Source organism: Rhipicephalus sanguineus, chromosome 1 (genome assembly GCF_013339695.2).
Source record: "Rhipicephalus sanguineus isolate Rsan-2018 chromosome 1, BIME_Rsan_1.4, whole genome shotgun sequence".
Classification (NCBI taxonomy): Eukaryota; Metazoa; Arthropoda; class Arachnida; order Ixodida; family Ixodidae; genus Rhipicephalus; species Rhipicephalus sanguineus.
This window is the reverse complement of record NC_051176.1, coordinates 263,541,221-263,567,495: the sequence shown is the minus strand read 5'-3', so window position 1 is coordinate 263,567,495 and position 26,275 is coordinate 263,541,221. Positions and strand designations below refer to the sequence as shown.

Genomic DNA, 26,275 nt, shown 5'->3' with positions numbered 1-26,275 from the left:
ACAAGATTAATCAATAGTGTGCAACGTGTGAAATTGGTTAGAAATAGAGAAGGCCGGGACCTGAGTGTGCTAATCAAGCTGCGTAGCTTATTGGTGCCGCATAGAAAAATATTATCCGAAATTCCAGGGAGGGGCAGCTGCCCCCCCTTGCACCCCCCTCCGGACGCCCATGTGCGCTGATCTTGCGTAAGCGCGGTGTCCACGCTGCGCAACAGTACGTCTTCGTCAGGTAGTGAGGGTGCAGCAGCAGACGTGACGGCATTCACTGGCATTAGCGTCGTGTCGGAAGGGGCATCGAAAGGGAAGATGGCATCATAAGCGTCAAGACGCCCGATACATTCGCCTTGCAACAAAGTAGAAGGGCAAGGGAACGGATTGCACCAGGGGCGTAGCCAAGGGGGGGGTTGGGGGGGTTCAAACCCCCCCCGAAATTTTTCAGTTTTGCTTGCGTATATATACACGCACACATACAAACGCACGCACAAACACACATAATGTATGGTTGAACCCCCCCCGAAAAAAATTTCTGGCTACGCCCCTGGATTGCACACGTAAACGGCACTGGAACCACCGGCAAACGTGAGGACGGCAAACGGGACGACAAGGTTCCGGCGACGAGTGCATTCCTTAGACGGCATAAAGAGGGCGGTCGAATCAGAAACAGAGGTACAAGAAATGGACACCATGGCGACAGAGAAAGCAGAGATGGCGACGTCAGCAGCGACAACCACCTTTTCGGGCGAGCAAGCGAGATCTACAGTTGTGGTACTGAACGGAGACAAGGCGAGTTGTGCACGAGCGCAGTCGACAACCGCATCATTAGCAGAAAGGAAGTCCCATCTGAGGATAACTTCATGAGACGCATGTGAAAGGACGACAAAGTCGACTATGTAAAGTACGCCTTAAATCACAATATATATATATATATATATATATATATATATATATATATATATATATATATATATATATATATATATAGTGTGTGTGTGTGTGTGTGTGTGTGTGTGTGTGTGTGTGTGTGTATGGCTGAGCAGTATCGCGATAGTGTCTTAGAGATACTTTTGCGTATCTGTATATCTGTATCGAGATCCATTTGCAAAATGTATTTGAATCTCAGTAGTGAGATACTTTACGATGTATCGATTATATCGCGATACAGTGCAGGACGCGGGTATCTCGTTACATTTTTTCTGGAAATGAGCTAACGTATTTCCAAGGGGGTAGGAAGACATTTTTGTCCTAAATCAAGCAAGGGCACGCTACGGGTCGGCCAGGGGCGTAGCCAAGGGGGGGCGGGGGCGGTTCGACCCCCCCCCCCCTCGAAATTTTTCAATTTTGCTTGCGCATATATACACGCACATATACAAATGCACGCACGAACATGCATAAAGTATGGTTGAACCCCCCCCCCCCCCCCGAAAAAAATTTCTGGCTACGCCCCTGGGGTCGGCTACACAGTGAGGGCGGTGAAAGGTTCCCCACACGCACAGAATGGCCCATGTGGTTACTGTCGCGTAAAAACAGTCGTAGAACGTCTTCGATGGTGAATTGTTTATTAATGTAAACAAGAACAAAGAAAGAGGCGCTCTAAAACTACTTCGGCGTGGAATACAATGACGCTGGGCAGCGTTAAACACCCAGCCTGTCGTTTGAGTCCTCTAATTGCAACTGTTCCAAAATCCCGGGTGCATCTTCGCGCTCATGTTCGCGCCCCGAAAAGGGGGCCCTCTCTCCCGAGTCGCCGCCCCTCGGTCCCAGAAATCTGTCAATGCAAACACAGTTGTCAGCTACAGAGCTCTGTTCTGGTGTTGCCGCATTCGTCGCCTCTTCTGACCTTGAAAGGAAACAGCGACGATCACGGAAGGGGGAAAAGAGAGGGAGGCAAAGAAACGCAAAGTTACAACACTGCCCCGCCGAATGAGCCTGCTCATTCTACAGTTCAAACATTTCCACCGGGTACAGCCGCTGAACGGGACGCCTTACATGCTTGCCCTGCGGCGTCCTGACTTCACACGATCGTTTTTCCCCGTCTGGTGCTGTCTATAAAACAACCCCATTTCCTTTTCCATTGCTTTATTGTCAGCACCGTGTTTGACTTCTGTATCCCAGGTCAGTGGGCATGGGCTGAAGATTGCCGTTGCGAATGCTTCATGCCGCTTGAGTTACGTCGGCGAAAAACTGGTGGAGATACAAAATTTCAAAAAAAAAAAAATATTTCTCAAGTTAAAAAAAATAATACCCTTTTGTAACTTTCCCTATGTTCAGCTAATACATAGAGCTTTCAAATGAAGTATGGTGCATATTTTTAGTCCGACCACCAAGGCAAGTTTTTTGACGCTGAATACAGAGCTTTTCTCAAAAAAAAGTGATATTCGCAATTTTTTTTTCAGACGATCTGCTACACCTTCAGCGACTAAACTATTTTTCTTTTATAGTATGTCGAACAGGCCACCAGTATATAATTCATTTCTACCCTTTGAGTTTGCCTTGTTCCTGGAAAAAAATATCAAATTTTGCAACTTTATTCAATTTTGCTCGTGCGAAAAGCCCTCGAAGAATCGATATACATAAATAAGTCATTATTTTTACAGTTACATCTTTTCATTAGCTTGCCGGAAATACCATTTTATCGAGTGTATTCCATAAATGTCCTTTGAAAAAAAAAATGTTGTTTGATGCCCTTTAGCTCAGTCGGCGCAAAACTACACTCTCACAAATAGGCGGGAAAATTTTTCGCAACAGAAAGAAATGAGCAGAACGAGTTTCGAACTTCAAGGAAAACGTGGGAATTTTTCCAGCCATATTTGTGATGGTCGGGAAAACGCTGGATGAGTTTGGCATGGAATGACCCATATATATATATATATATATATATATATATATATATATATATATATATATATATATATATATATATATATATATATATATATATATGGGAAGAGAAGAGACACAGCTAAGCGGTTGTCTTAATTTTATTTGCCAACGGTTTCGACCGGAGGACCGGTCTTCGTCAGGGCTTATGAGCAAATGGTATTTGCTCATAAGCCCTGACGAAGACCGGTCCTCCGGTCGAAACCGTTGGCAATTGCTCATAAGCCCTGACGAAGATGACCGGTCCTCCGGTCGAAACCGTTGGCAAATAAAATTAAGACAACCGCTTAGTTGTGTCTCTTCTCTTCCCAAGTACGTTTGGCCCACTGGAAAAGCTTCTTCATATATATATATATATATATATATATATATATATATATATATATATATATATATATATATATATATATATATATATATATATATATATATATATATATATATATATATATATACGGAGAGAGAGAGACAACTTCATTCGCACTCAGTTTGATGTGATTTTTCATATGCACAGAGAATTTGCTTAGCTGTGTTGAATAACAATATTGAAGAAGCACAGTTAGTTTTACGTAGCATACACTATATTGACAACCATACATAAGCTATGCGTGTTTTGCGTGTAATATTATTGCAAGTAACACTTTTTATACGTTAACCACACAACTTCATGCATGAATACAATTATGCCCATGGCGGCCTTCCCAGTTGTATAGATTTGTATCAGTAAATGAAATTTAGTTAATGTCTAAAAGCTGTTCACTAATCGTTGCGTTTTTAATGTATAGGTAGCAATGAGTTCACCTTTTCTTTTCATATTCAGTTTTGCGTATCTTATGTTTTGCCTTGTTTGCCTTTAGTCGAAATAGTGTTTCTAGTGCGTTCTTCTTCTTCTTCTTCTTCTTCTTCTTCTTCTTATTATTATTATTATTATTATTATTATTATTATTATTATTATTATTATTATTATTATTATTATTATTATTATTCAATTACCATTGTTGTAAATTTGTCAACCACAAGTACTTAAGGGGGAACGCGAGAACCGTTTGTAACATTTTAGTTTCTTGGCCAAGGTTGATAAAATTTGGCACACACATTACAAATCATCTTGAAAAGACAAATTTAAATTTTCATAAATATAGCTTTATTAGTTTTCATTTTATAAAATTCACAAGTTCCTTACTCGTGGAAAGCCTGGCACAGTGATGACACATGCTAGGAGGCTGGAACTATTTTGTATCCTTGCTCACATACTGTTTGTACTTAACGACAGTTTTAGATTTTTTTTACACCCCTAATAATTTTCCGCTGAACATTACATGCAACGTCGTGGTTTAGCGCTAAAAGAGATAGACACATGTGAGAGACAGGACTGATTCTAGGAAGAAGCTGGAACAAGTCAGCCCGTGAACTCTGGGAGGCGTATCACATAAAGACAAAAGGTACTAACTGTGTTAGCGACACGTCTATCTGCTTGTATAGAAACGAGATTAGGCTTTTTGATGCCTCATGCATGTAGCCTGATAAGTGGTGACGTCTTGTTACGCGTTCGTCACGTCTGCGCACCAGTGTGCTATTTATTCCATTGCAACCCTTGCAATAAACCAGTTGTTAGTATCGCCTGTCCTGTCTCTCACATGTGTCTGCCTTTTTTAGCGCTAAACCACGACCAACTCGCCCAACAACAAGATCCTATTACATGCAAATGCCTGTGTCTCAGCTAATCGTGCCATGTAGTAATTATGAAATAAGAAAAGAATGAAAAGCTAAACAAAAATTTCAAGACATTGTTGGAGTACAGCGCAGTCTATGGATTGCAATAAAACAAGCAGCATAAAAATCGGTCTAGCCATAGTTGTGCTTTCCACAAGCGAAGTGACAGGCACAAAACACTCTTTTGAGAAAATGGACAACAAAGTTTTGGAACTGCAGTTCGCCCTATGCTAAAGTGTGCCAGGACAGTAATATTTGGTGTCCTTGCCAGGAGGCAATCTTTTAGGCCTCTACTTTTTAATTTGGTCTCATATAGGAAGTTTATTACCTTCTATCATTTACCGCAGACACTTTTGTGCAGCCCCCTCGAACGCAAGTGCACCAGGCTAAATGTAAACATTGGGCACGTTGGACTGTATCGCTACTTTTGCGGCCGCGGAACGTGTCGTCAGGCTGCCTAAATAGTGGTGTATTGGTTTGATGAAGCTTTGCGATCACCCCTGTCAACTACAAACGCCTAAAGATTCATTTTCTTGTACGATAAACCGCACTCGCGCCGCAGAGCCGACGCCTTCTTGGTAGTCCGAAGCTGACGGCGACTTCGCACCGAACTATACCGCAGACGCATTTTCTCACATTATTAACTTTTCTAAGTGAAACGACAACGCTCTTCCGCTAGTGGGGACATTAGACGCCCGTTTTATCGAAACGGGACCTGGAACGCGCGCGCACGAAGCTCGGGTCTCAGCGGAACGACGCGAGAGCGAGCGTCGGCAGATCGTCTCCAAAGTAAAGCCGGTAAAGCGGCACTCGCGCGTCATCTAATAAGTAGTAAGCGTTTTGATGATAAAGCGCTATGGTTTACATCGCTGTCGCTTTATTACCGTCCCGGCAAGGGATGACACGACGTGCCGACAACCCAGTCGGTACGCCCCAATCTAATCACTGCTGGCTCGCCCGATCCATGCGATACCTTCCCCCGTTTTCCTCCGTACGAAACTAAAGAGGCTTGCACTTTGCCTCCCGCACACGCGTCACCTTTCGAACAGCGGCGATTCACGTGCTTACGGCAGCGGAGTGATCAAGCAGCGAGCACTCCGCTCGTAAACACAGCGGCCGTCGCCGTGGCAACAACCAATAGAGAAGCGCCTCTCAACGGTGTCGCGCGCTCCGCCAATAGAAGCGCCGCGTACGTTGCAAGGTTCGTGAGAACGCCCTCCGATTTTTTTTTTGTTGTTTGCGCTTTTCATATGCGGTGATCGTAAACGAGAAGGGCGGGAAGGGAAAGGCGGAACTTTCAGCTTTGAAATGACGCCAAGATGGCGGCGCTCGGTGGCAGGAAAGGCGAGATACGACAGATACGACGCCGTGAATTGCGCCTTTTTAACGCCATTTTGGGCTTCTTTTTCACCGACCTCACTTACAAAATTATTTTTGACGGGCACTTATAGTGCGTTTTCAGCGCAATCGTTTAGATACTGCGTAAATAAGAGACCACAGATGTCAAAGTGAGTGTTTTCCAAAAATGCTATTTTCGCGATTTGATCCCCGTGTCCCCCACTTAAAATGGAGACCTTGTGTTATGTACTCAACGTATTAGCATTTGCGACGTTCCTTGGAGGGCCTTGCGGTCCCTCCAAGTAAATGCGCCTATATGCTAACAGTGTAAGCACAAATTTTTGTTGCAAAAATGTGGGCTATTATAACGTTAAACCGCATTGGTCGTTAACTGTTTATCATTGGTTGAAATTTTCTGGCTGATGCACACAACACCTGCTCGTAACGCGATGTAACAAATGACGCGAAAATGATCAGTAACGTAGTGAGCACTTATGCACGACTGTGTAAAAAATAAGAGAACACACTATATTCAATGCAGCATATATTTTTGACCAATGGTTCTTCGCCATTCGTGAAATATTTTTCGGTGTGCCATACAATCGCCTGCTTGTTACGTGACGTCACAAATCTGTGAAATCTCGCGGCGTTAAAATAACGTATGCACATTAAACATCGCATTGCTATGTTGAACTATACCAAAACTTTTTCGGAATAGCGGGAAAGTGTCTCATTCTGAACGCAGTTCAGGAAGGCTACCCGCCGTACACGCAGGTAGATGCTAATTATAGCAGCTGGCGAGATAAGAGTGTAATAAATATTCTCCGTTGTAGTATAACGATGTTGAGCTGTTCCTGCGCGTATAGAATTCTGTGAACATCGCTGATCGGCGCCCCCTGACGGTCGCCTCGTCGTGCGCCGCTCATCGTCGGGGCCTTCGCCGCTTCGTCGATGTTGTGCACCGTGCCTCTGGCTGTGTTTCGTGGACCCGTCCTTGAACTCCCGTGACCGTCTCCCCCCATCTTTCCTGTCCTCTTCTCTCTTCGTTGGATGGATGTGCTCTCTCACTTCTTTCTCTATTTTCCTACTTTTCTTTGATTCCCTCCTTACCCCCACCCCTACAAGGCACTGCGCCGTGTCGCCTATAGGCAGACAGAGAGAGGGGGAGAGAGAGAAATAAACAGCGTTGGTCGTGTGTATACTTCTTTGCCGTCCGAGTTGTATTTTGCGCTGTACAAGTCAATTCAAGATGAATCAAGACCAACTAGCCCGGCTCTCAAGTCAGTCTCCTTAGTCCAGAAAACCGTGGACCTTGACGATCCTCCTGGTCCGGTAGTACAAGTTGCGGGGCAAGCTTGAAAGCTGGGCTTCCCAATGTGCTCGAGTTCACTCCGTCGCATTGTTGCAATCCACCGCAATCGCTGAAAGCTCATATGATAAGCAAGGCGGAGCAGGTTGGTCGGAGGCTAAAGCGGAAACCTTTTTAGCTCTCCCACTGTGGGCCCAACTAAAACGCTTAACACTTCTGCACTCTCATCGACCCACACCAGCTCGGATATGGAGCAGCGGTGGTGCTATTCCTTTTCGATGAAAGAAAATGAATATGCTGAAACAGGAAGAGCGTTTCACCGGTCCACAAAGCGTTTACTGGTCCCCGCCCGTATTTCCGTCGTCGATTATGTATATTTCAGGCCAGGGCCGTACCCAGGAATTTTTTCGGGGGGGGGGGGGGGGGGTGTTTGTGTGTAGAACAGCTAACTTTGGCAACTCGTGGTCGCTGTGAAGGCGTGAAAGTATTTTAGTGCCACCCGAAAAGTTAAAGCATGAAAAAATTTCGGGGGGTGTCAGAACCCCCTCAGCCCCCCCCCCCCCCTTAGTTACGGCCCTGTTTCAGGCCAGGTAAAGCAGAATAAAAGCATGACAGAGTGTTCTAACGTTACTGAGCCCCTGCTCAGCGGTCGCCTCCTTTAGAATGCTGGAGCGCAAGGCATGAAAGCGTCGGCTGCGTCGCATCGGCGGCCTGCACCGCAGAGAGCCTATATATACGTATATAGTGCGTGGTCGTGAGAGGCGGAATACAATTTTCACAGCAGAAGCGTGGGACAAATTTCTTCCTGTAATGACGTGATTGCCGTGTTGAATGAAAACTTCGCCACACAGTTGTTTGTTTGCCAGTGTGCAGCCGACAGCGACCACTGTAGAATGTGAGGGGGGGGGGGGCTCTGCATGCCCCCCTAACTTTCTTTTCTAAGTGCCCCCCCCCCCCCCCCCCCGTTAGATACGCCTATGACAGCGGCTAATAAAGCTTTTCTTGCTCTGGGTTCATAAACTCAACAAATGTGATCATTAGAGAACTTTAGTCGCAGCTCTAAAAACATAATGAAACTGCTATCGGGCATTTCATGCGTCAAAACTTGGAGTGCTAGGTTTCGTCTGAAGATGTCAAGCATGTTGCCAGCTGTTTGATGAAAATCCGCATTTGCATTGTCAATGCAGAAAATTGTCTAGAAATCTAAAAACTTGGATTACATTCATTTCTTCGAGACATTTGATGATCTTCCGGTCAAGCATAAACAGGTCACTAGGGCATAGATGAAAAAAATCCGATGTTTCTGAACAACCGCTACAACTTTTGTATTGAAGATTTAGTACCTATATAGGGTTTCCCGGCTATCACGCAGGACGATTTTAAAAAAGAGGAACGGCGTTACGCGAAGCAAGCGTACTGCATAATGTTCCTAGCACACTGGAGTAGCCACTGCTATTTTTTCGTTAATGAGGTTTAATTAATTAGTCATAATTATATTTGTAACTCGACAACTACTCATCTAATTGTCAAAATGTCAATGCGGCGTATGTAGGCATGTTCAAAGGACATCTAACTGCGCAGTTTTTAACAACGTACTAACTACGTGCTCAATTTTTCCGGCAGAGAAAGAAAGACCGCGAAATATGAAAAATAACACGTGACTAGAGAGAGAACAACTTTATTGTGGCCCGTTACAGACGTGGGGAAGAGCGTCCCCCGCGCCCACCCGGCTATTCCCACAGTCGGAACACGGGACTACGCTCTCACCCGCAATGGAAACCAGCGCCCTCAAATAAGCTTACTGCTGCCTTTTGTCCGTGGCCGGAGAGAGCGTTCCGCATTTTGGCAAGGGTACAGGTCGGGCGCCAACGATATGCGTGCAATTTCGCTGGGATTCATTCCGTTCGATAGTACGCCACAATCATCACCCATATCTCACGGCCGACTGTTCTCACTGGTAACGCGGCAGATGTCCTGATCACGTCCTGACTCTGTAAAACCAAAGGTGCGTTTCTTAGGCCGGGGAGTGGCAGATAGGGCGATGCATTTTTTTTTCTGCATTTTTCTCTTGATACTGTCTACCTCATACGGAGCCTGTTTGAGGGCGCTGGTTCCCGACGCGCGCAACAGTCTACTCACGTGCCACTTTTCATATTTCGCGGGCTCTCTTGATCAACCGGAAAAGAATGAGCGCGCAATTAGCACATTGTTGAAAGTACTAGCGCAGTTAGATGCCATTTGAACATGCCTACATACGCCTCATTGACATTTTGACAATTAGGTGAGTACTTGTCGAGTTACAAATATAATTATGACTAATTAATCAAACCTCATTAACGAAAAAAATAGCAGTGGCTACTCCAGTGTGCTAGGAACAATATGCATGTAGGTTTGCTTGGCGTAGCGCCCTTCCTTTTTTTTTTAAATCGTGCTGCGCGATAGCTGGGACACCCTGTATGAAAAATTCATAGAGCAATCTCTGTTAATTACCGAGCTTGACGGATCGGAAAGAAATACCATGCCCCGCCACGACGGTCTAATGCTCATGGTGCTCGACTGCTGACCCGAAGGTCGCGGGACCGAATACCGGCCGCCGCGGCCGCATTTTCGATGGAGGCGAAAATGCTTGAGGCTCGCGGTGTACTTAGACTTAGGTGCACGTTAAGAACCCATGGCAAGGTTGTCCAAATTTCCGGAGCCCTCCACTACGGCGTCCCTCATAATCATATCGTGGTTTTGGGACGTTAAACCCCAACAATTACAATGAAAAAAAAAAAAAAACCATGACGTGCTCTATATGGCTCAGAACAATACTAATGGAAACGTGCGGCACCTACGGGTGGCGCGACAATGCAGTGCGCCAGCGCGTCGTCAGCGCTACGAGTGGCCACTTGTGTGTCTACCGGCGTTCTTGTTCTAAACTCTCCTTGCCGCACACGAAAGCAAGATTTGGCTGAGCTGTTCATAGTAGTGTTTGCTTTCCGCAGGATGTGTTTTTTCACCAAGCGCAAGGGGTGGTTCATGACCCGTTTAAGCACTTCCGCTCTTCTCTCGTTCCGAGGAGCTTACTGGAAGCTGCACATATATAATCAACAATAATTGTTGGGTAACGTCCCAAAACCACCATATGATTATGAAGGACGCCGTAGTGGAGGACTCCGGAAATTTTGACCATCTAGTGTTCTGTAACGTCATTTCGCCTCCATGGAAATGCGGCCGCCACGGCCGGGATCGGATCGCGCAACCTATATTCGGGTCAGCAGTCGAGCACCATAACCACTAGGCCACCGCGTGGCGGCGGGTCAGAACAATACTGCGCCCATTCGAGGCGCACTGTAGCGCCTATGTTTGTTGTTTCAGTACATGGCGCAAGTTAGCTGAAAAACTGCAAGAGCGGAAAGATTCCACAGCTACTCTGCTCCTCAAGAAAATCAGGACAATACCGACCGAGAAAGGGGTCCGTCAAGGAGAAACAACTTGTGGAGGAGGCGGGGCAGCTGGTTGTGGCTGCGTGCCTCGCCTCCTCCATTATTTATTTATTTATTTATTTGTTTGTTTGTTTGTTTATTTATTTATTTTTGTCCCCCACTCCCCGGTAGGATCATCCAGAGGACCTACGTCCGACGGACTACCTCGCATGTGGCTCAACCGTGTTCTCTCCTCGGCGTTCTATGTTTATTTGCTCATTGGCATAGGAACAAGGCTGTACCAGGGGTAGTTTTGTCAGTGGTTGTTCGGTTTCGCGTGTGGGTGCAGTGACGCGTCTAAAAGAAGTACGCGGAGATAAAGTGCGGAGATTATCTGGATTACCTCTTCAAATAACGCGCCGTAAAAGGTTGCTGAATATACGCATATCCGACGTGACACAATTTTTCAGTAACGGGACAGTGCACTCAACATTAAACAAATATTATAACGTTTCAGACGCTTATGCTACTGCAGCATTTATTTATTAACTAGTCTTTGTAAAAATCGGCAGCTATTGTGTACACACAACTTGCGCACCGACAGGGGGATTGCAAAGTTTGGTGCGAGAATCTAACATGATTCAAGATGGCTCGGTCGGCGTGTTGAGCGTGAGGAAGTTTCTGAGCTAGCGAAGTTTTTAAAGCTTTCTTAATATATTTTTACACAATAGCTATAAAAGATGAACCAGCGGCGAAAACAAGTAGAGAGAAATGGCCATGCAAAAGGAAACTTATCCTCTGTATGGGTACGAGCGTTCACGCCAAATTCCGAATGGCCCGACAAGGTGAGAGATGAAATCTTTCCTCCAGAGGCGGTTTGAACATGTTGCATTCAACGCACGTCTTCGCGTAGCGTAGAATTGTGAGATTAGTGCAGTGCACTTGTATACGCTGCAAAGTTTCTTGTGCACTGTTTGCACGAGCGGCTATTGTAGTAATGGTTTAGAATACGATACGCAGGCTCAAACCAAATTTCTCGCTCAGATTGTCCGATATCTGTTCTTTCGTTTTAACGACACCTCACGCGGCTGAAAAAAAAAAAAAAGTTCGCGATTGCAAACGCAGGCCTTCGTTGGCTCTCCTCTATGCTTTACCGTCCCACGTGGAATTTGTTACCGTTCTTGCATCTTGTCACATTTTTCTTGGGCTTATTTCCAGGACGAATTTCTCGACGTCTTGTACTGGTCACGACAAATTCTTGGAATTCTCCTTGGGCTGGCGTGGGGCCTGGTGCCACTGAAGGGATTCTTGGGAATCGCATTGTAAGTATGCCGCAAAAAGAATAATAGAATAAAGGTATGACTCTAGGATACGCCTCTGTTATAATGATGAAGAATGGATTCTGTTTCAATTCCTGCTATTTTAGAAGATTCTATCTCTCCCCTGCAGTGATCATTGGTTATTCAGATATAATCAATATGGGTGACCCAGTTCTCGGAGCAGTTCAAAAGCTATCTGACACCTTTTTTTTTCGGCATTTTGACGTGAGTGCGTTTAGGACAAGGGGGGAAGTTAATTGCGTCTCCTTGCGTACTGGCAAGCACAACCTCCTCAAAGCTAGCTTTGTTATGTTGTGTGCTGAGCTTTCATCATCTCAGACATGGCCCCAGGTCGCAATGATAAAGCCCAGGTTATATGGATGTCACACAGCGCAATTACTTGACAACAAGCGGCTCCCTTTTGCAGCTTTTGCAAAGAAGTCAGTTGTGACCAAGAAATTAAATCGCAATTGGACTTAATCACACTCAGAAATGTGCCATGTGACGTCATGTATGCACCGCTTTTGACTGCAAGACTTGCATCAATTGCCATCCTTGTGCTGCTCCACAAAATATTTTACACTTATAAGGTGACTGATTGTATAATTTAAATGGCATGGACTTTCACTACCAGATATTAAAAAAAAAAAAAAGGATCATGCATCATCTGAAGAGAAACAACATACCTGTAGTAGTTTTGTGAAAGCCTATAGACTTCATTGCCATGGTATGAAGCCTTGTGTTATTTTATCAATAGAAGAGTTCGCTTCCTTCTGGCACTGCATTAGCTTTGGCATAAACCTAATTGGGACGTGTATACCTTGCTGGTAAGCACAGCAATAGTATTCCAGTCTCTGAAACAAATTTCAAGTGAAGTTGTCGAGTATTTGCTACCTGATTATTATAACAATATATGCTCAAAAACCTACACATACACTTAATAAGCTTCGTAAGCTGTGCTGAAAGTATGCAGAAGCTGTATAACGTTTTATTGATTCGAAGCCACTGAGGAAATGGATCATTAGGAAGTGTTTGGTCACCTTCACTATTAATGTTCTGAAAAAAGAGAAAAGGTTATTGGTTCCACTTATACATTCATCAGGTCACAGTTGTTTCATTATTGATGGTTTTCCATTTTTTTCTTTCTTTCGCTATTCCCTTGCATTGTATTGTAGTTGTGCTGTACGTAGTGCCAATGTGATATAGCGTACCTGTGTTCTTTTTGTAATGAAAGCAACTGCAGAAAGTGAAGTGTGCATCAGGCCAACCTCTCTGCTGTTCCTTAACAAAATCTTTCCTGTTTCTTTCCTTTTTTTTTTTTCTTAACAAGAGCTGTGGAATCTCAAGACTAATGGTGAAAATTTGAACTGTCTTGATTACCATTTCTTCTGTGCAGGTTCTTCTGTGTTAACACAGTACTTGTGTATGGCTACACCAGCTCATTCCAAAAGGTGGATGATGAAGAGTATGGTGGTGTGTGGGAACTTGTGAAAGAAGGTTTTGTTACATCATTTGCAGGCTTTTTGGTAAGCACCTTGTGTAAAAATCACTCTTGAAGTGCACTTATATATTTTATCTAGGTATGATTTTTTAAGTAACAATGTAGAAAGAAGTAAAAATGTTTGTTTTGCAATTGCTGCAGTGTTTAGAAATAATGTTCTGTGTCAGACATGAAAAGTTATGCATCTATAGGGTCTCGAAAATATTATTCACGCTTATAGTCGGTGTTGGCGGTAACGTGTTACTTTTTTCGGTAACTTAGTAACATACTCATTACCATTTTGTAACTGTAATGGGTAACATACATTAACATTTTTGGTGATGTGAGGTGTTGCATGACTCGTTACTTTTTATTCCAATTATTCCGGGGGTTTACACAAAACTCCTTGGTCTCACAGGCGCCACTTTCGCAGCTCTCGCCTCGAGGTTTTTTTGTCTCAACGGCGTACTCCTGCTGGCCCACCTTGCGTTAAGAGTACCGTTCAATGTATCCGTTGAGCGCCTATTTAGCGTAGGTGCGGATATATTCATTAAGAAGCGAGGCAAGCTGTCCAATGGCAGCTTTGAAATGCAGCTGTCGCTTAAATTCTACATGAAGTTGTAGTTATTAGAAAGTTATCCTTGTAATACTCTAGTGCAGGTTATTGACTTTGTTTTCAAAATGAAATCTGCTTCTTTTTATCGGCAATGGCGGGTACACGTTTGGTTTCTGTAGTTAATTTTTGAGTGAACGAGGCTGACATTGAACTTAGGAGTACAGTAAACCGGGCTAGTTGGTATTTGTTCATTATGTAACAGTGCGAAAAGGACGAGAAAAACATTCTAAGGCACACATACGACAGGACACAGCGCTGACTGTCAACTGAAATTTTTTATTCCGGAAACGGGTTTATAAGGGGTAGGCCGAACCTGTGCACCTGCGCACACTTAGTCGCAACACACATGATGCAAAAAAATTTTTATACACTTAAAAGATTAAAACTGGATCCCACGTGTAAGTCCTTTAGTTCATTGGAATTCTAAAAGTGCTATTTCGCTGTGATGAAGGATGATAGACGGCCGGCTGATGCACTTGTCTTCGTTCTTTTTTATGTAGAAAGCTTCCATTATTCCTCTCATTAGTGTATCTTTGTGCTTGTATATAACAGTGGCTTGGTCAAAAAGGGGGTGACATGCGCTGTCTTCACAATGCCTACAGTGCGCCACCAAATGGGAGCATGCAGCACTTCCTTTTAGTTATACTTGTGCTTGCTTAATCTTTTGTTGAGGCACCACCCCGTCGGTCCCATATACGTATATTGGCCTCGAGGCCCACCACTGGAAACGCCGGCGCCACCGTCGGCGTGACGTGCTTGGCAGGATCACGTGGTCTCAGCGGCCGCGTCGGCTGCTTGTGGCGCACTGCCGCGTGCTTTGAAAACGAGTTTCAAGTCCCACATGCGCTGCTGTCTGTTCAAATTCGGAAGTTTTCTCTCATTTTCTACTCAATTGGAACCATTGTAATAGAGTGGCTGCCTCCGAAGGCGACGAACATGGGGCTCTACCGCTCGGTGCCGCAGTGCCGCGCTTACGCAAAGGAGCCCAGTGTCAGCCTGCACTGGTAACCGCGGGACAAGAAACAGCGTGAAGCATGGGTTGTAAAGCTAAGAACCGGCAAGTAGCCATCCGCTACGAGTCTTGTGTGCAACAAGCACTTCCGCGACGAAGACTTTTGTTACTGCTTCGGGCCTGCGATGTTCGGTGAGTAGCAGACAGCGCGCACTGAGACGATGGCTCGTGCGCGCTTCCCGCCGGCAAATGATGCTTATCTGCCACAGGATGGTAAAAGCGCTACCTTTTGCCACGTGCGATGCCATCTCAGAACCCTCCAATGCGACCTCTTGATCGTCGGCCCCGTGCTCAGCGTCAACAAAATCGGCTGCAGATGCGCAAGTCATTGTTTAGGTACGTTAACTTAAAAAACGCACAGGGTCCCTTATGCATTCGTTAAAGATGACTAGAAGGCGAAAGCCATCTTCTTCTTGTCAGTCGATGTACTGATTCTCCCGCGCCCCCCTCCAAAAGCGTTCTGCGCCTAACGTGGTTTTGCACGGCCTCTGTGACCGATCACGGAGGCAATGCAAAGCGACCATGATGTGTGGATACGTCATCACGTGACGTCACATTATGTGGCGTCATAATGACGCTACTATTTTGGCGATCTGTGACGTCATGATGACGTCATATGGTGACACCATCACGTGACGATTATTTTTTGCATCACTCGTGTTGACGCCGTCGACGCGGGACGCCGACGGGCAACCTTCCCATTTGATGAGGCATGCATTGCTTCATAAGCTACATAAATTTTGCATTGCCTCCGTGATCGGCCCACCGGCCAACCCCATGTATTTTCTTGGAGCCTCATTTATTTACGTGGGAAAGTTGCCACCCTGTTGGCGTTAGACACGACACTGTTGCCAAAATTGCTGGGGTACACGCCAAATAATTACTATCCTGTTTTGCGGCTGTTGGTTGCTGCAATAACTTCTATTTTATTCACCGCTATTTCAAGTTCATGTGGGTCCTAGTTCACAGCCGACGTTTGCAGCACAAGTCCGCAAACGTTACTGTATTTTCTTTCTTTTCCTAGGCGTCGCATGCTACTACATGCTCGGTCTCGTAGACTGGTTCTTCTTCCACCAGCAATCTCGAAGTGGTGAAGCTTTGGTCTATGAATTTGTTGATGACAGAGAGCGGCAAGTTCACTGGAATGCAAACGGAACGATAATTAAGGAGCATTAAAAAAAGGCGTCGCATTTGCTCACGTTTTGTGTGAGCACCAAACGAAACGAATGCGCGGAATAAAGAAACATAAGCATGCAGCGGCATTTGCCCGCTGAGAAGACCGATCAATACATAGTGCGAGAGCGAGACAACTTATCAAATGACATTGAAACGTACCCGAATTTGGACCAAAAAAGAAAAAAAACACTGAATCGTCCGGACGGCAGATCACAAAGTGGCCATGCGCACCGAAGCCGCAGTTGTAAGGAAATTGTTTTTGAACTGCTCTGATAGCGTCCGCGCAACAGTAGTTGTTTGTTTACTCACAAATTCTCATATTTTGCGGCCTAAAGTTCACAGCGCGGTGCCAAAATGCGCTCGTAGCAAAAACGAAACCATCAGTACGAACATACATGCATACGCTCATACATGCGAACCCGTGCGATCGCTGGCTTGGGGCTTCTTTCTGTTATGCTCCGTTTGGTTATACAGGCAGTCTACTCTAACGAGATATTTCACATAGTTTGCACTCAGCGAGTGACTACCTTTCACGTAAGAAGCCGGTTCAGGGGTCTCCAACGCGGTGACAGCGTGAAGCGGGTGCTCGGTTTTCTGCAAAGAGACAGCGACTGTAGACTATCTTGTGCTTTCAGTTCGTCGAAAATGATTATTTTGACATTAAAGAACACAGTTCATTTTGAAAGTACTTACAGAAATGCCCTGGAGGGCTTCCGCGAGGTGTTTCTGTAGAGCGCCGACAGCAAAACCTATGGGGAGCGCGCCGGCGGTATCCTGCCTAGCACGCAATCGAGGCGCGTCCGATAGAGGGCGACTCCGTAACTCCTCGAGGCCAATAGGTCCACGGGAGATAGGTATCTGGTAAACAGCCGCGCATGCGTGGTTGTTTACTTATTTCATGTCAGCGCTGTGTCCTGTCGTATGTGTGCCTTAGAATGTTTTTCTCGTCCTTTTTGCGCTGTTACATAATGACATTGAACACCTTTACATAAACACTTGCAATTTTTACGGTAATTATGGAGGTTAAAGGGGAAAAAATTGTATATGTGTGCAAATATTTTTCTCCGGAACTAAGCCGCTCGAGCGTTTCTTTATGACTACAACATTTCAGCGTCTGTATTGTTAGTAGAAGCATACAGTCAGAATTACTGTAAATTTGTTGAGTTGAGTGACGTCTTTTTTTGAGGGGAGTTTCGATGATCAAATCTTGTGTTGTGTTTAATGTCACTCTGAGAAAAATGGCTTTACCATGTGCCACAGAGTTGGAAGCCATCAAATGTAACTCTACAGGCAACTTCATAGGCTACCATAATGCGGCTGGGGTCTGGCACATTTCTGTAAAGTATTCTTGTCAAATCAATATTTAAGGTAAAATCGTTGCTTGGGCTAGAACGTTTGTTAAATATAAATATGAGCTTTATAAAAGTGTTACTGTGGGTTCCTGCAGCGAAGACGCACTCACTCAAAGTTCTGACCGTGGAGTAATGCCACAAGTAACATGTGTTATTTTTCTTCTGTAATGGTAACAATAACGCGTTACCTTTTTTTGGAGGTAACGTAGGGTGGTAATGCATTCCTTTTTTGTTAGCATAACGAGTAATGTATTTAGTTACTTCTTTCTTGGTAATGCCTACAGCACTGCTTATAGTTTATTTTAAATCAAGTTTTAGCATATGTGAATTTATGCTTCTTAAAATGCTTATCGTTGCTGAAGTAGGTGTACTATATGTAAGCTTACTTCAACCAACCGACTGACTATACTGATGTGTTTTGAAATTTTGTGTAGTTTTCTGCTCTGTAAGGGCTGTTATCTGCTTACTTTAAAGGGGCCATGAAGCACCCCTTGGGCTTGTTAAAAAAACACATCCTTCGGAAAGCTGACATGGCTATGAACTGCTCAGCCAATATTGCAGTCGTGCGCGCCGCGTAAAGGCTACAAGTGGAACGCGAAGTTGCTGTTTTCGCAGGCGCCCTCTTTTCAAACAGAGGCCGGTTCTCACTCTCGTCGGTGGGCGGGGCATCTGCCGATTGACGTCGCGATCTGCATCGCTGCGTTGCAAAAAACATAGCCTCCTCATTGGCCGATAGCCGACGTAAATCGAGAGCGCCGTTCGGGTCAGATGCGCTTCTTGCCACGGGGTGCCGCCACTTGCCGGCACCGCACTCCTCAGTACACGGTAGCCGCGCTCGTGCACGCGAATCACAGCGGGAGAGCGATCGCGTTTCATGACGCGCGCTGACGTAACTTCTTTCCCCCGTGCCATCCCTCCCCGTGTAGCTTCCAGTGCGCTTGTCGGCACGAGAAAAGAGAGAAAGCGCTGAAAGCGTGCGCCCAAACCCCGTAACTCCGCTAATTCATGACGGATTCGAGAAATTTTTGCGGCAATTGATTCGGGAGGCAGTAAACTCCGATACTGAGGTCATTAGATCATTACTTGGAAAAGTGATTCATGACGCCTTTAATCCAGGGATCTCAAAATACAGCTTGCAGAGCTCTTCTGTGTAGCTTGTGATAGTTTCAAAGGTAAACTTGTATGGCTGCACCACCCAACTATGTTCACACATTTCTGCGATGTCGATGCAGAGGGGCACTTTTATTTTTAATGTAGGCATCTCAAAAAACTGTTTCAGACTGCAGATTTCATGTTCACTGCAGTCCTGCGAGCACGGCTTTTACTGAATTCTTAGAATGTTACTGATTACAGCTAGCCAGTGGCCTTATTTTTTCTTGCTATTTGTTATTCCAAGTGGCTGGGCCCATCTGTGACAGCGATGTGACATCTATTTCATAGTCCAGTAATGCAGCAAAGCCAGAGTCCACGTTAAATCTTGGAGCTCCATTGGTGTCTCTAGGGACACTGCCAGTGGGCCTCTAAGTATTTGCCTTGGTGGAGGCCAGAGAGGAGAATAATTGGAGAGCTATTGGAAGGCTAGTATTAGCAGTGCACGTCGCAACCTCAAATTAAACAGTGCATGAAGGCGTGGGTGGTGCAACCTCTGAAGTATGGGAGACTGAGCAAAATGAGCTTTAAAGGACTACTATAGAGCGTGAATGAAAATTAATGGGTGGCTAGGTTACTTAGTACTTTTGTAAAAAAAAGTTCATTCAGTGTTGAAAGAACCAGGAAATTGACCAGAAAATATAATGCTAACGGGGTGGACAGTGGAGGAGGGAAAAATCCACGCATCTCCACGAAGTGAATCATGACGAGTGGGCGAAGCTTCCCGTGCCCTCAGTCCCAGGTCTGCTTGTCGTTTTTGTCGTTTTGCTGCTGCTTCCCGAGCCTCCATCTCCAGGGTAGCTTGTTATCTGCGTAGACGTTGAGCTGCCGCATGCCGTGCCTTACGTTCGTGTCCATCCACGGCAGAAGGAGAATGTGTGGTCTGGAATGCTCTTATATACACATTTTCAACGCAGCGCCCTCTCGCGTATTTTCAAGGCAGCGTGCGTTGTGCTGTCACATGCTTTGATTGATGGGTGCTTAAATGTCAGTGTAAATTTTCATGCTCTCGAGGTTCCTCCTCCTCCTCTTGTTCATGCATTGTGTCTATCAAATCAGTAATGATGTCACCGTCGTTACCGCGACTATATTCTCATTGCTTGGCAGCAATCACATCTTTGTTTTCGTCGTAACGCTGCTTGTACTTGTTGTTACATGGTGTTGTGCTGTGTGCACGGACACCATGCGGACAAGCCTCGGCCTTAAGGTGCTTCGCCCCTAAAAGGCTGTTATACAAGCATAAAATCAGGTGCAAGAACACTACTGCATAGAAGAGCAAGCCAGTTATCTAACATTACCACAATATGAATAACATTAACAGAAAAGATGTTTTAAGTTAAATTCAGTGGCAGCACCCTACTTTTCGAAGCTAAATCAGGGTGTCTGAAAGCGCATAGTTATAGGAAAAAGTATTCAGATGAAGGTGATTTGTGCACAGTGTGTCGAAATGTTGCAGAAACTGTTGAGCATATTCTGTTGGAATGTCAGATTGTCCATTTAGCAATAAATGTTGAAGCACGACCTAAGTTTCATTTTTTGCGAGAACTAGGGCGAAACTTGCTGTGGAATCTAGTAAAGGAAAGCTGAATAGGTGCTAAAATGGAAATGACAACATGCAATGAAGCGCATGCTCTGCCTACTGTGAATAATGTAGCTTAGAGTGTAAAGATGTTTACCAGTTTTGATGCACAAGAATATCTTGAAGGACGATCTTGGTGCCATTTGCCACTGCTCCGTTTCAAAGGGAATGCACGAACTTCTTGATGTTCTGCGCAATCCAGTTACATTAGGCCGTTACCTTTGACTTTGTGTATCTTGATCTTGTTGCATCGCATGCATTATTAATCTGTTGTCATAAATGTAAATTCATTTTTTGTTTCTTTGCTCAGGTAACATGGATTATGATCTATTCTGCAATGCAATATGACTGATGCATTTGTGACCTGAAGGACTGGTGGTGACGTGTGTGGTGGCACAATTCTTCCATCCATCTGCGTTTAGGGCAAGGCAAAATGGACACGTGAAAGCATGTGGAAGTGGTTCTCTTATTGTTTTTTTTTTGTCACTAGCACATCCCATGTCTTATACACGTTGCATACAATAAATCTACAAGTTTTTTAGAGATACTCGGCACTGTATTGTGAATTTCAAGCCTTCGTCATGAAGCTGTGTGTTTGGAAACTGGCATGCAGGACATTGTCCTGTGCTCTTTCCTGTCGAGTAGAGTGAAAGAAAGGCAAATGCATGTTCAGAAATGTATAAAGTGCACATACAGAGCACTGCTGTAATTTCTGCTTTTGTTGAAAAGTAGCATGCCTAGTGCAATATAAGCTGTGCCATGTCAAATCGGATTATGCCACTGCATTTTGTTTTGTTAGTGCAAGACTATGCAGCAAACTCTAGTCTTGCAGTATCCCCGTGCTAGGGCGAATTTTTCGGCAACTAAGAATCTGTCTTTTGGAGAAATCCATATGGAATTCCTTGTGGCTTCTTGCTATGTATGGGTGGTTGTCGATTTTCCTTTCTTAAAGGGACACTAAAGGCAAATAACAATTTATGTCAGAGTGAAAGCCCAATGTACGACAACTTCTAAAACGGCAATATTATCAACAGCAGTGCCCTACTTACCGAGAAATTAAGCTAAATGTATCACATGATGAGCGCCACGAGTGGGACATTTTCGAAGTGATCCCGATGACGTATGGAAGTCGGTCTACAATAAATCACTAGTAATCAAACTAACAGCAGTAAAAAAAGGACATCCCGAGCATCAAAAGACATAATAAAATGCTGTTTGTTCGTTTCCGCTTGATTCATGGAAAACAAAACCTCCGTGGCGTTGCCATGGGAAACGGCGCGCGTGGTTCAAAGGTTCCGTTTTCGCCGAACTGCGCCTCGCCCGTCTCAGTGGTAGTTTCGGGATCGCGTACTGCCGTGCGTGTTTTGCGTGCTCGTGAAAGTCGCTCTGACAGAAAGTTCGACAAAATGCCGCATGCGTGTGATATTGCCGGATGCCCGAATGGTGCACAACGCCAGTGCTGCAGCAAGGAAACCGGTGTGTCTTTTCACTGGGTGCCGCGGAATGAACCCTTACGCTCGAAGTGGCTTAGTGTCATGCCATTGCGCCAGTGTGTTAAACAGTCAAAACCTCTGCATGTGTGCTCGCTGCACTTTCGTACTGAGGATTACGAGACCAACCGCAACTTGGTGAAGGCTTTCAATGTGCCCATCCGAGCAAGTCTTTGCCGCAGCGCCGTTGTTGCTACTGTGGGTCCCGCTACTTCCGCTCGGCTGCTACTAGTGTCGGCGGCCGCGCAGTAAAAGCGGGCAACGTTGGGCACGGCAGCAGTGACGTATGAAAGTCGTATTTTCAGGCGGGAGATTTGAAGCGCGCTAACGCGATGCGGACCACTAAAAACGTGATTTTATTTCAAAATAAGCACTTCCTTGGCACAAAAGCAGCACTACGAGGTTTCTGGACCGCTATTTCAACAATCAACGTCGACTTAATATTTGCCTTTAGTGTCCCTTTAAGACTAGAGTTTTTAAGACACGGTGCTCAATTTTGTACAAGGCCAGTGCCTTCTGCAATACGTATGTACTAGTGCAAAAATGTAGAAGTAGAGGATGATATCTTAGCTGTAAGAGAAACATCTTAGTATTTGCCAAAACAATGCATACTGTACTTACTGGCAGAAACTTGAGAGTTAAATTGAAGTTACGTAAACCAGATGTTTGTAAAGCTATTGAAGAGGTAGGTAAAGCTGCCAACCGTAGAGAGGGGCATGGGTAAATATTTGTTGGTTTTTTGGTGTCTGCACAATCAGAAGCATTAATTTCTGAGAGTTGTCACACCTGTGTAACAATTTCACTTAACTAGACATCTACACTATCGTTCGCAGCAGCAAAGCTATCCCATGTTTGCTTGCACTTGAGAAAGCATGCACTGATGATATACCGTATTTTCTTGCATATAACCCACACCAAAAAAAGGAAAAATATGCTTAAAAAGTGGGGGTGCAGGTTATACGCATATTTTTTTCTTTTTGTAGAGTTAAGAGTTAGGGGTGCGGGTTATAGAGGGTGTTTTTTTTTTTTTTGAGAATACAGATTTTTTATAAAAATCCTATGACAGTAAGGCTCCTGTTGTTTTCGCACACGAACTCTATGTCGAGGCGGAAATACTTTGCCGCAGTTAAAATGACCCTGTTGCGACTAGGTAATTAACAAAAACTCGTTAATCAATTCTTTAATTATTGACTTGAGGGCAGGTGTTTATACTACAAAGTTGTAGTGCATGCCAATTTATGGCATACCTATTTTTTTAGAAATCACAAAGTTTGCACATAGTTCGAGATATTCGTCATCGAATTTCATGGGTGAAATCAAAACTGATCACGCAAGGCGCGCACGAAGCGCGACCGTTCTGTTACGTCAGACCAGAACTAACCATCACATGGGAGTGACGAAATTCGAATGATGGCGCACCACGGCCGTATGGTTTCGTGAAAAGCTGCAAGTCATCTTGCTTGTGCCTGTGCATCACCTTACTTTTGCGCGCAGGTTTGGTGCTTATCTGTTCCCTTCAAACTGTGCACAAGGAAACCGCAATATCAACCTTTTCTCTGTCGGGGATACATAAAACTTTGAAGAGGCCATTGCGGCACTTCTTGCAGACAGGCTAAATAGTTTTGACGCCTCTTTATAGCTTAAGAAACAGGTAGGCACCACCCATCGCACGCAAACATTAAGCTGCCTACTTGTGTATTTCATAACCCTCCACGCTGGTCTAGTGGCTATGGTGTTAGACTGCTGACCTGAAGGTTGCAGGATCGAATCCCGGCCGCGGCGGCCGCGTTTTCGATGGAGGCAAAAATGCTTGAGGCCCGTGTACTTAGATTTAGGTGCACATTAAAGAACCCCAGATGGTCGAAATTTCTGAAGCCCTGCACTACGGCGTCCCTCATAATCAAATCGTGGTTTTGGGACGTTAAACCCCAGCAATTCTAGTGTACTTTATAATGCTTGCCAATTTTTCTGACCAGATTCTGCTTTGGCGCACCTTCATTCAAATTTCGTCTCTTCCCTGTCACGTGTTATTCCTGTGTTCCACCGTGCTCTGTGCACACCGGGCGCGATCAGTTGCGATTTCGCCCTTGAAATTCAGTGATGAATATCTCGAACTACGTGCAACTTTCGTGATTTCTTAAATATAGGTATGCCATAAATTGGCACGCACTGCAACTTTGTAATATAAACACCTGCCCTCAAGTCAATAAGTTGAAAGTTAATTAACGAGTTTTTGTTAAATAGTCGCATCAACGTCATTTTAGCTGCGGGAAAGTATTTCCACCTCGACATAGAGTTCATGTGCGAAAACGACAGGAGCCTGAATGTCATAGAATTTTTATAAAGAATCTGTATTGTCTAAAAAAGAAACACCCTGTACGTGAGAAAATATGGTATGTCTGCAAGGCTGAGTTCATTTCCCACAGTTTTTAGTCATATTCTGTGTATTGAAAGGAAGTGCAAATTTTATGAGTGCATTTTTGTATAGGCTTGATCTTAATCCTCAGGTGTCTTTTCGCATCTATAATTGAGACATGAGAGCATCACCTTCACTGCCAGGTTCACAAGTTTGTTTGGAGCATGCATTTTTAATAATCGTTTGCCCATAACACCTTCAGACCTTTACTCATGCACAAGTGAAAAAAAGAAATGCAAGTGCTGTACCCAAAACAGAGGTAATAGCTCCTCCAGAAAAATAGATTGCACCATCTTTTCAATAGTACAGACTGCCAGAGAGCAAGAAAACTGTAAGAAAAGAGTACTCATCTGCAGCTTCAATTGCCTGTGGAATACCTTGGAGCCTAGAACACTGGCCCAGCTCATCGAATGTGACTGCTCCATGTGCATTCTGTTTCGACCAAACTGAGCAGGCTAGTGGGCTGTGATTAGTGGATGGCCTATTCAATTTATTTGCACATTGGTGAGACAGTGCTTGTCACATACCAGGCAAGCAGAGAAGTAAAAACCCTTGCACATGAGCGCCTGCTATCGAGAACTGATAGGCTTATTGTGAAGCTCTTTGGGCATTGTAAAACTTCGTAGTAGCTGAATGTTCGCTCTAAATGGAACTGTTATAAGTGGGTGCTGCGGTATATTTAAACTTTGAGAGTGCTCATTTATAGGTTGTCTGCTTTGATTTATTTATCATGAGAGGAGCATTCAGATGTGGCTACAACTCTAGGTGGCCCCGCCACGGTTGTCTAGTGGTTATGGCACTCGACTACTGACCCGAAGGTCGCGGGATTGAATCCCGACCACGGCGGCTGCATTTTCGATGGAGGGGAAAATGTTTCAGGCCCATGTACTTAGATTTAGGTGCACGTCAAAGAACCCCGGGTGGTAGAAATTTCCGGAGCCTTCCACTACGGCGTCTCTCGTAATCATATAGTGGTTTTGGGATGTTAAACCCCACATATTGTTATTATTATTACAACTCTGGGTGAAAATCATGAATACCGGAAACTGCTGCATGTTTGGTTGTCTTTGCAGTGTCCGCTATTTATTGTCCTGAGACCGTGTGATAACTGACCGTAATGATATGGTTTAACTGTCCTCACGGATGTGATGTATCCTCAGATGTGACCAGCACCTGATGAGACGTGCCATGACCAGTGTTGTGGACATTACCAAAAAAAAGTAACTAAATACGTGACTTTTCATGCTAAAAAAAAGGAACACATTACTGCCCTGCATTACGTACACACACACACAAAAAAAAAAAATCACGCCATATCCACGGGATGAATGATAAGTGGGCGAAGCTCGAGAGGGGGAGATCATCGGTAAAACCGTAACCTTCCCGTGAAAGTTCGCCCATTACATCATTAAGAAAGACGCGAGACTGTGTGCGTATATACAAATCAACTTTTATTTTGTTCGTTTGTTCATTGTTGGATGGATTGCGAGGTCCCTTCATTATGACGGCTTTATGGTCCGTGAAATGAAGTGAGAGCGGTTCTTGTACTGGTTGCGCGCGCTGCCGCCGCTTCCGTGCCCTCCGTTCCGCAGCCTTGTATTCCATCTGGCGACTACGAGCTAAAGAGAAAGCGTGCCAAGAGGGAGCCTCATGGCGCGTTACTTCTGAAACGTCGACCCACGGCTTTAGGAGCTTCGCCCCTAAAGTAACTAGTACGTGACAACCTACGTTACCGAAAAATGTCAACATAGGTATGGATGTTACCCGTTACACCTCAGAAATGGTAACGAGTACGTAAGTGTGTTACTTAAAGGAGTAACGTGTTACTTTTAGTGCTTGCAACGCCACAGAACACCTAAACAAAATGTGGCAACGCCGTCACGCTGTTGGCATAGTAACACGTTACCGCCAACACTGGACGACTAGCCTGCACTCATCTAGCTGCATGGGCAACAGGTACTACATAATTGAAATGAGTAGAAATGAAATATTTCGTTTATAAATGCATTTAAAGATTGGCGGTCCGTTTAATCGATTATATG

At 44.7% G+C, this 26,275-nt stretch overlaps 1 protein-coding gene across 1 annotated transcript; it reads left to right on the top strand.

Moving 5' to 3' along the window:
• The first annotated feature begins 11,239 nt into the window (after positions 1 to 11,239).
• Positions 11,240 to 20,872, top strand: LOC119378867 (respirasome Complex Assembly Factor 1). Its single transcript, XM_037647916.2, has 4 exons — positions 11,240 to 11,489; positions 11,863 to 11,966; positions 13,360 to 13,489; positions 20,638 to 20,872. Exons 1-4 carry the CDS (start codon positions 11,385 to 11,387, stop codon positions 20,677 to 20,679), a joined length of 381 nt encoding a protein of 126 aa, XP_037503844.1. The 5' UTR covers positions 11,240 to 11,384; the 3' UTR covers positions 20,680 to 20,872.
• Positions 20,873 to 26,275: the final 5,403 nt, after the last annotated feature.

Coding starts and splice junctions, on each gene's coding strand:
- LOC119378867 (XM_037647916.2), top strand. CDS start 11,385: ATGAACCAGCGGCGAAAACAAGTAGAGAGAAATGGCCATGCAAAAGGA. Junction 11,490..11,862: donor ATTCCGAATGGCCCGACAAG/GTGAGAGATGAA, acceptor GCTTATTTCCAG/GACGAATTTCTCGACGTCTT. Junction 13,490..20,637: donor CATCATTTGCAGGCTTTTTG/GTAAGCACCTTG, acceptor TTCTTTGCTCAG/GTAACATGGATTATGATCTA.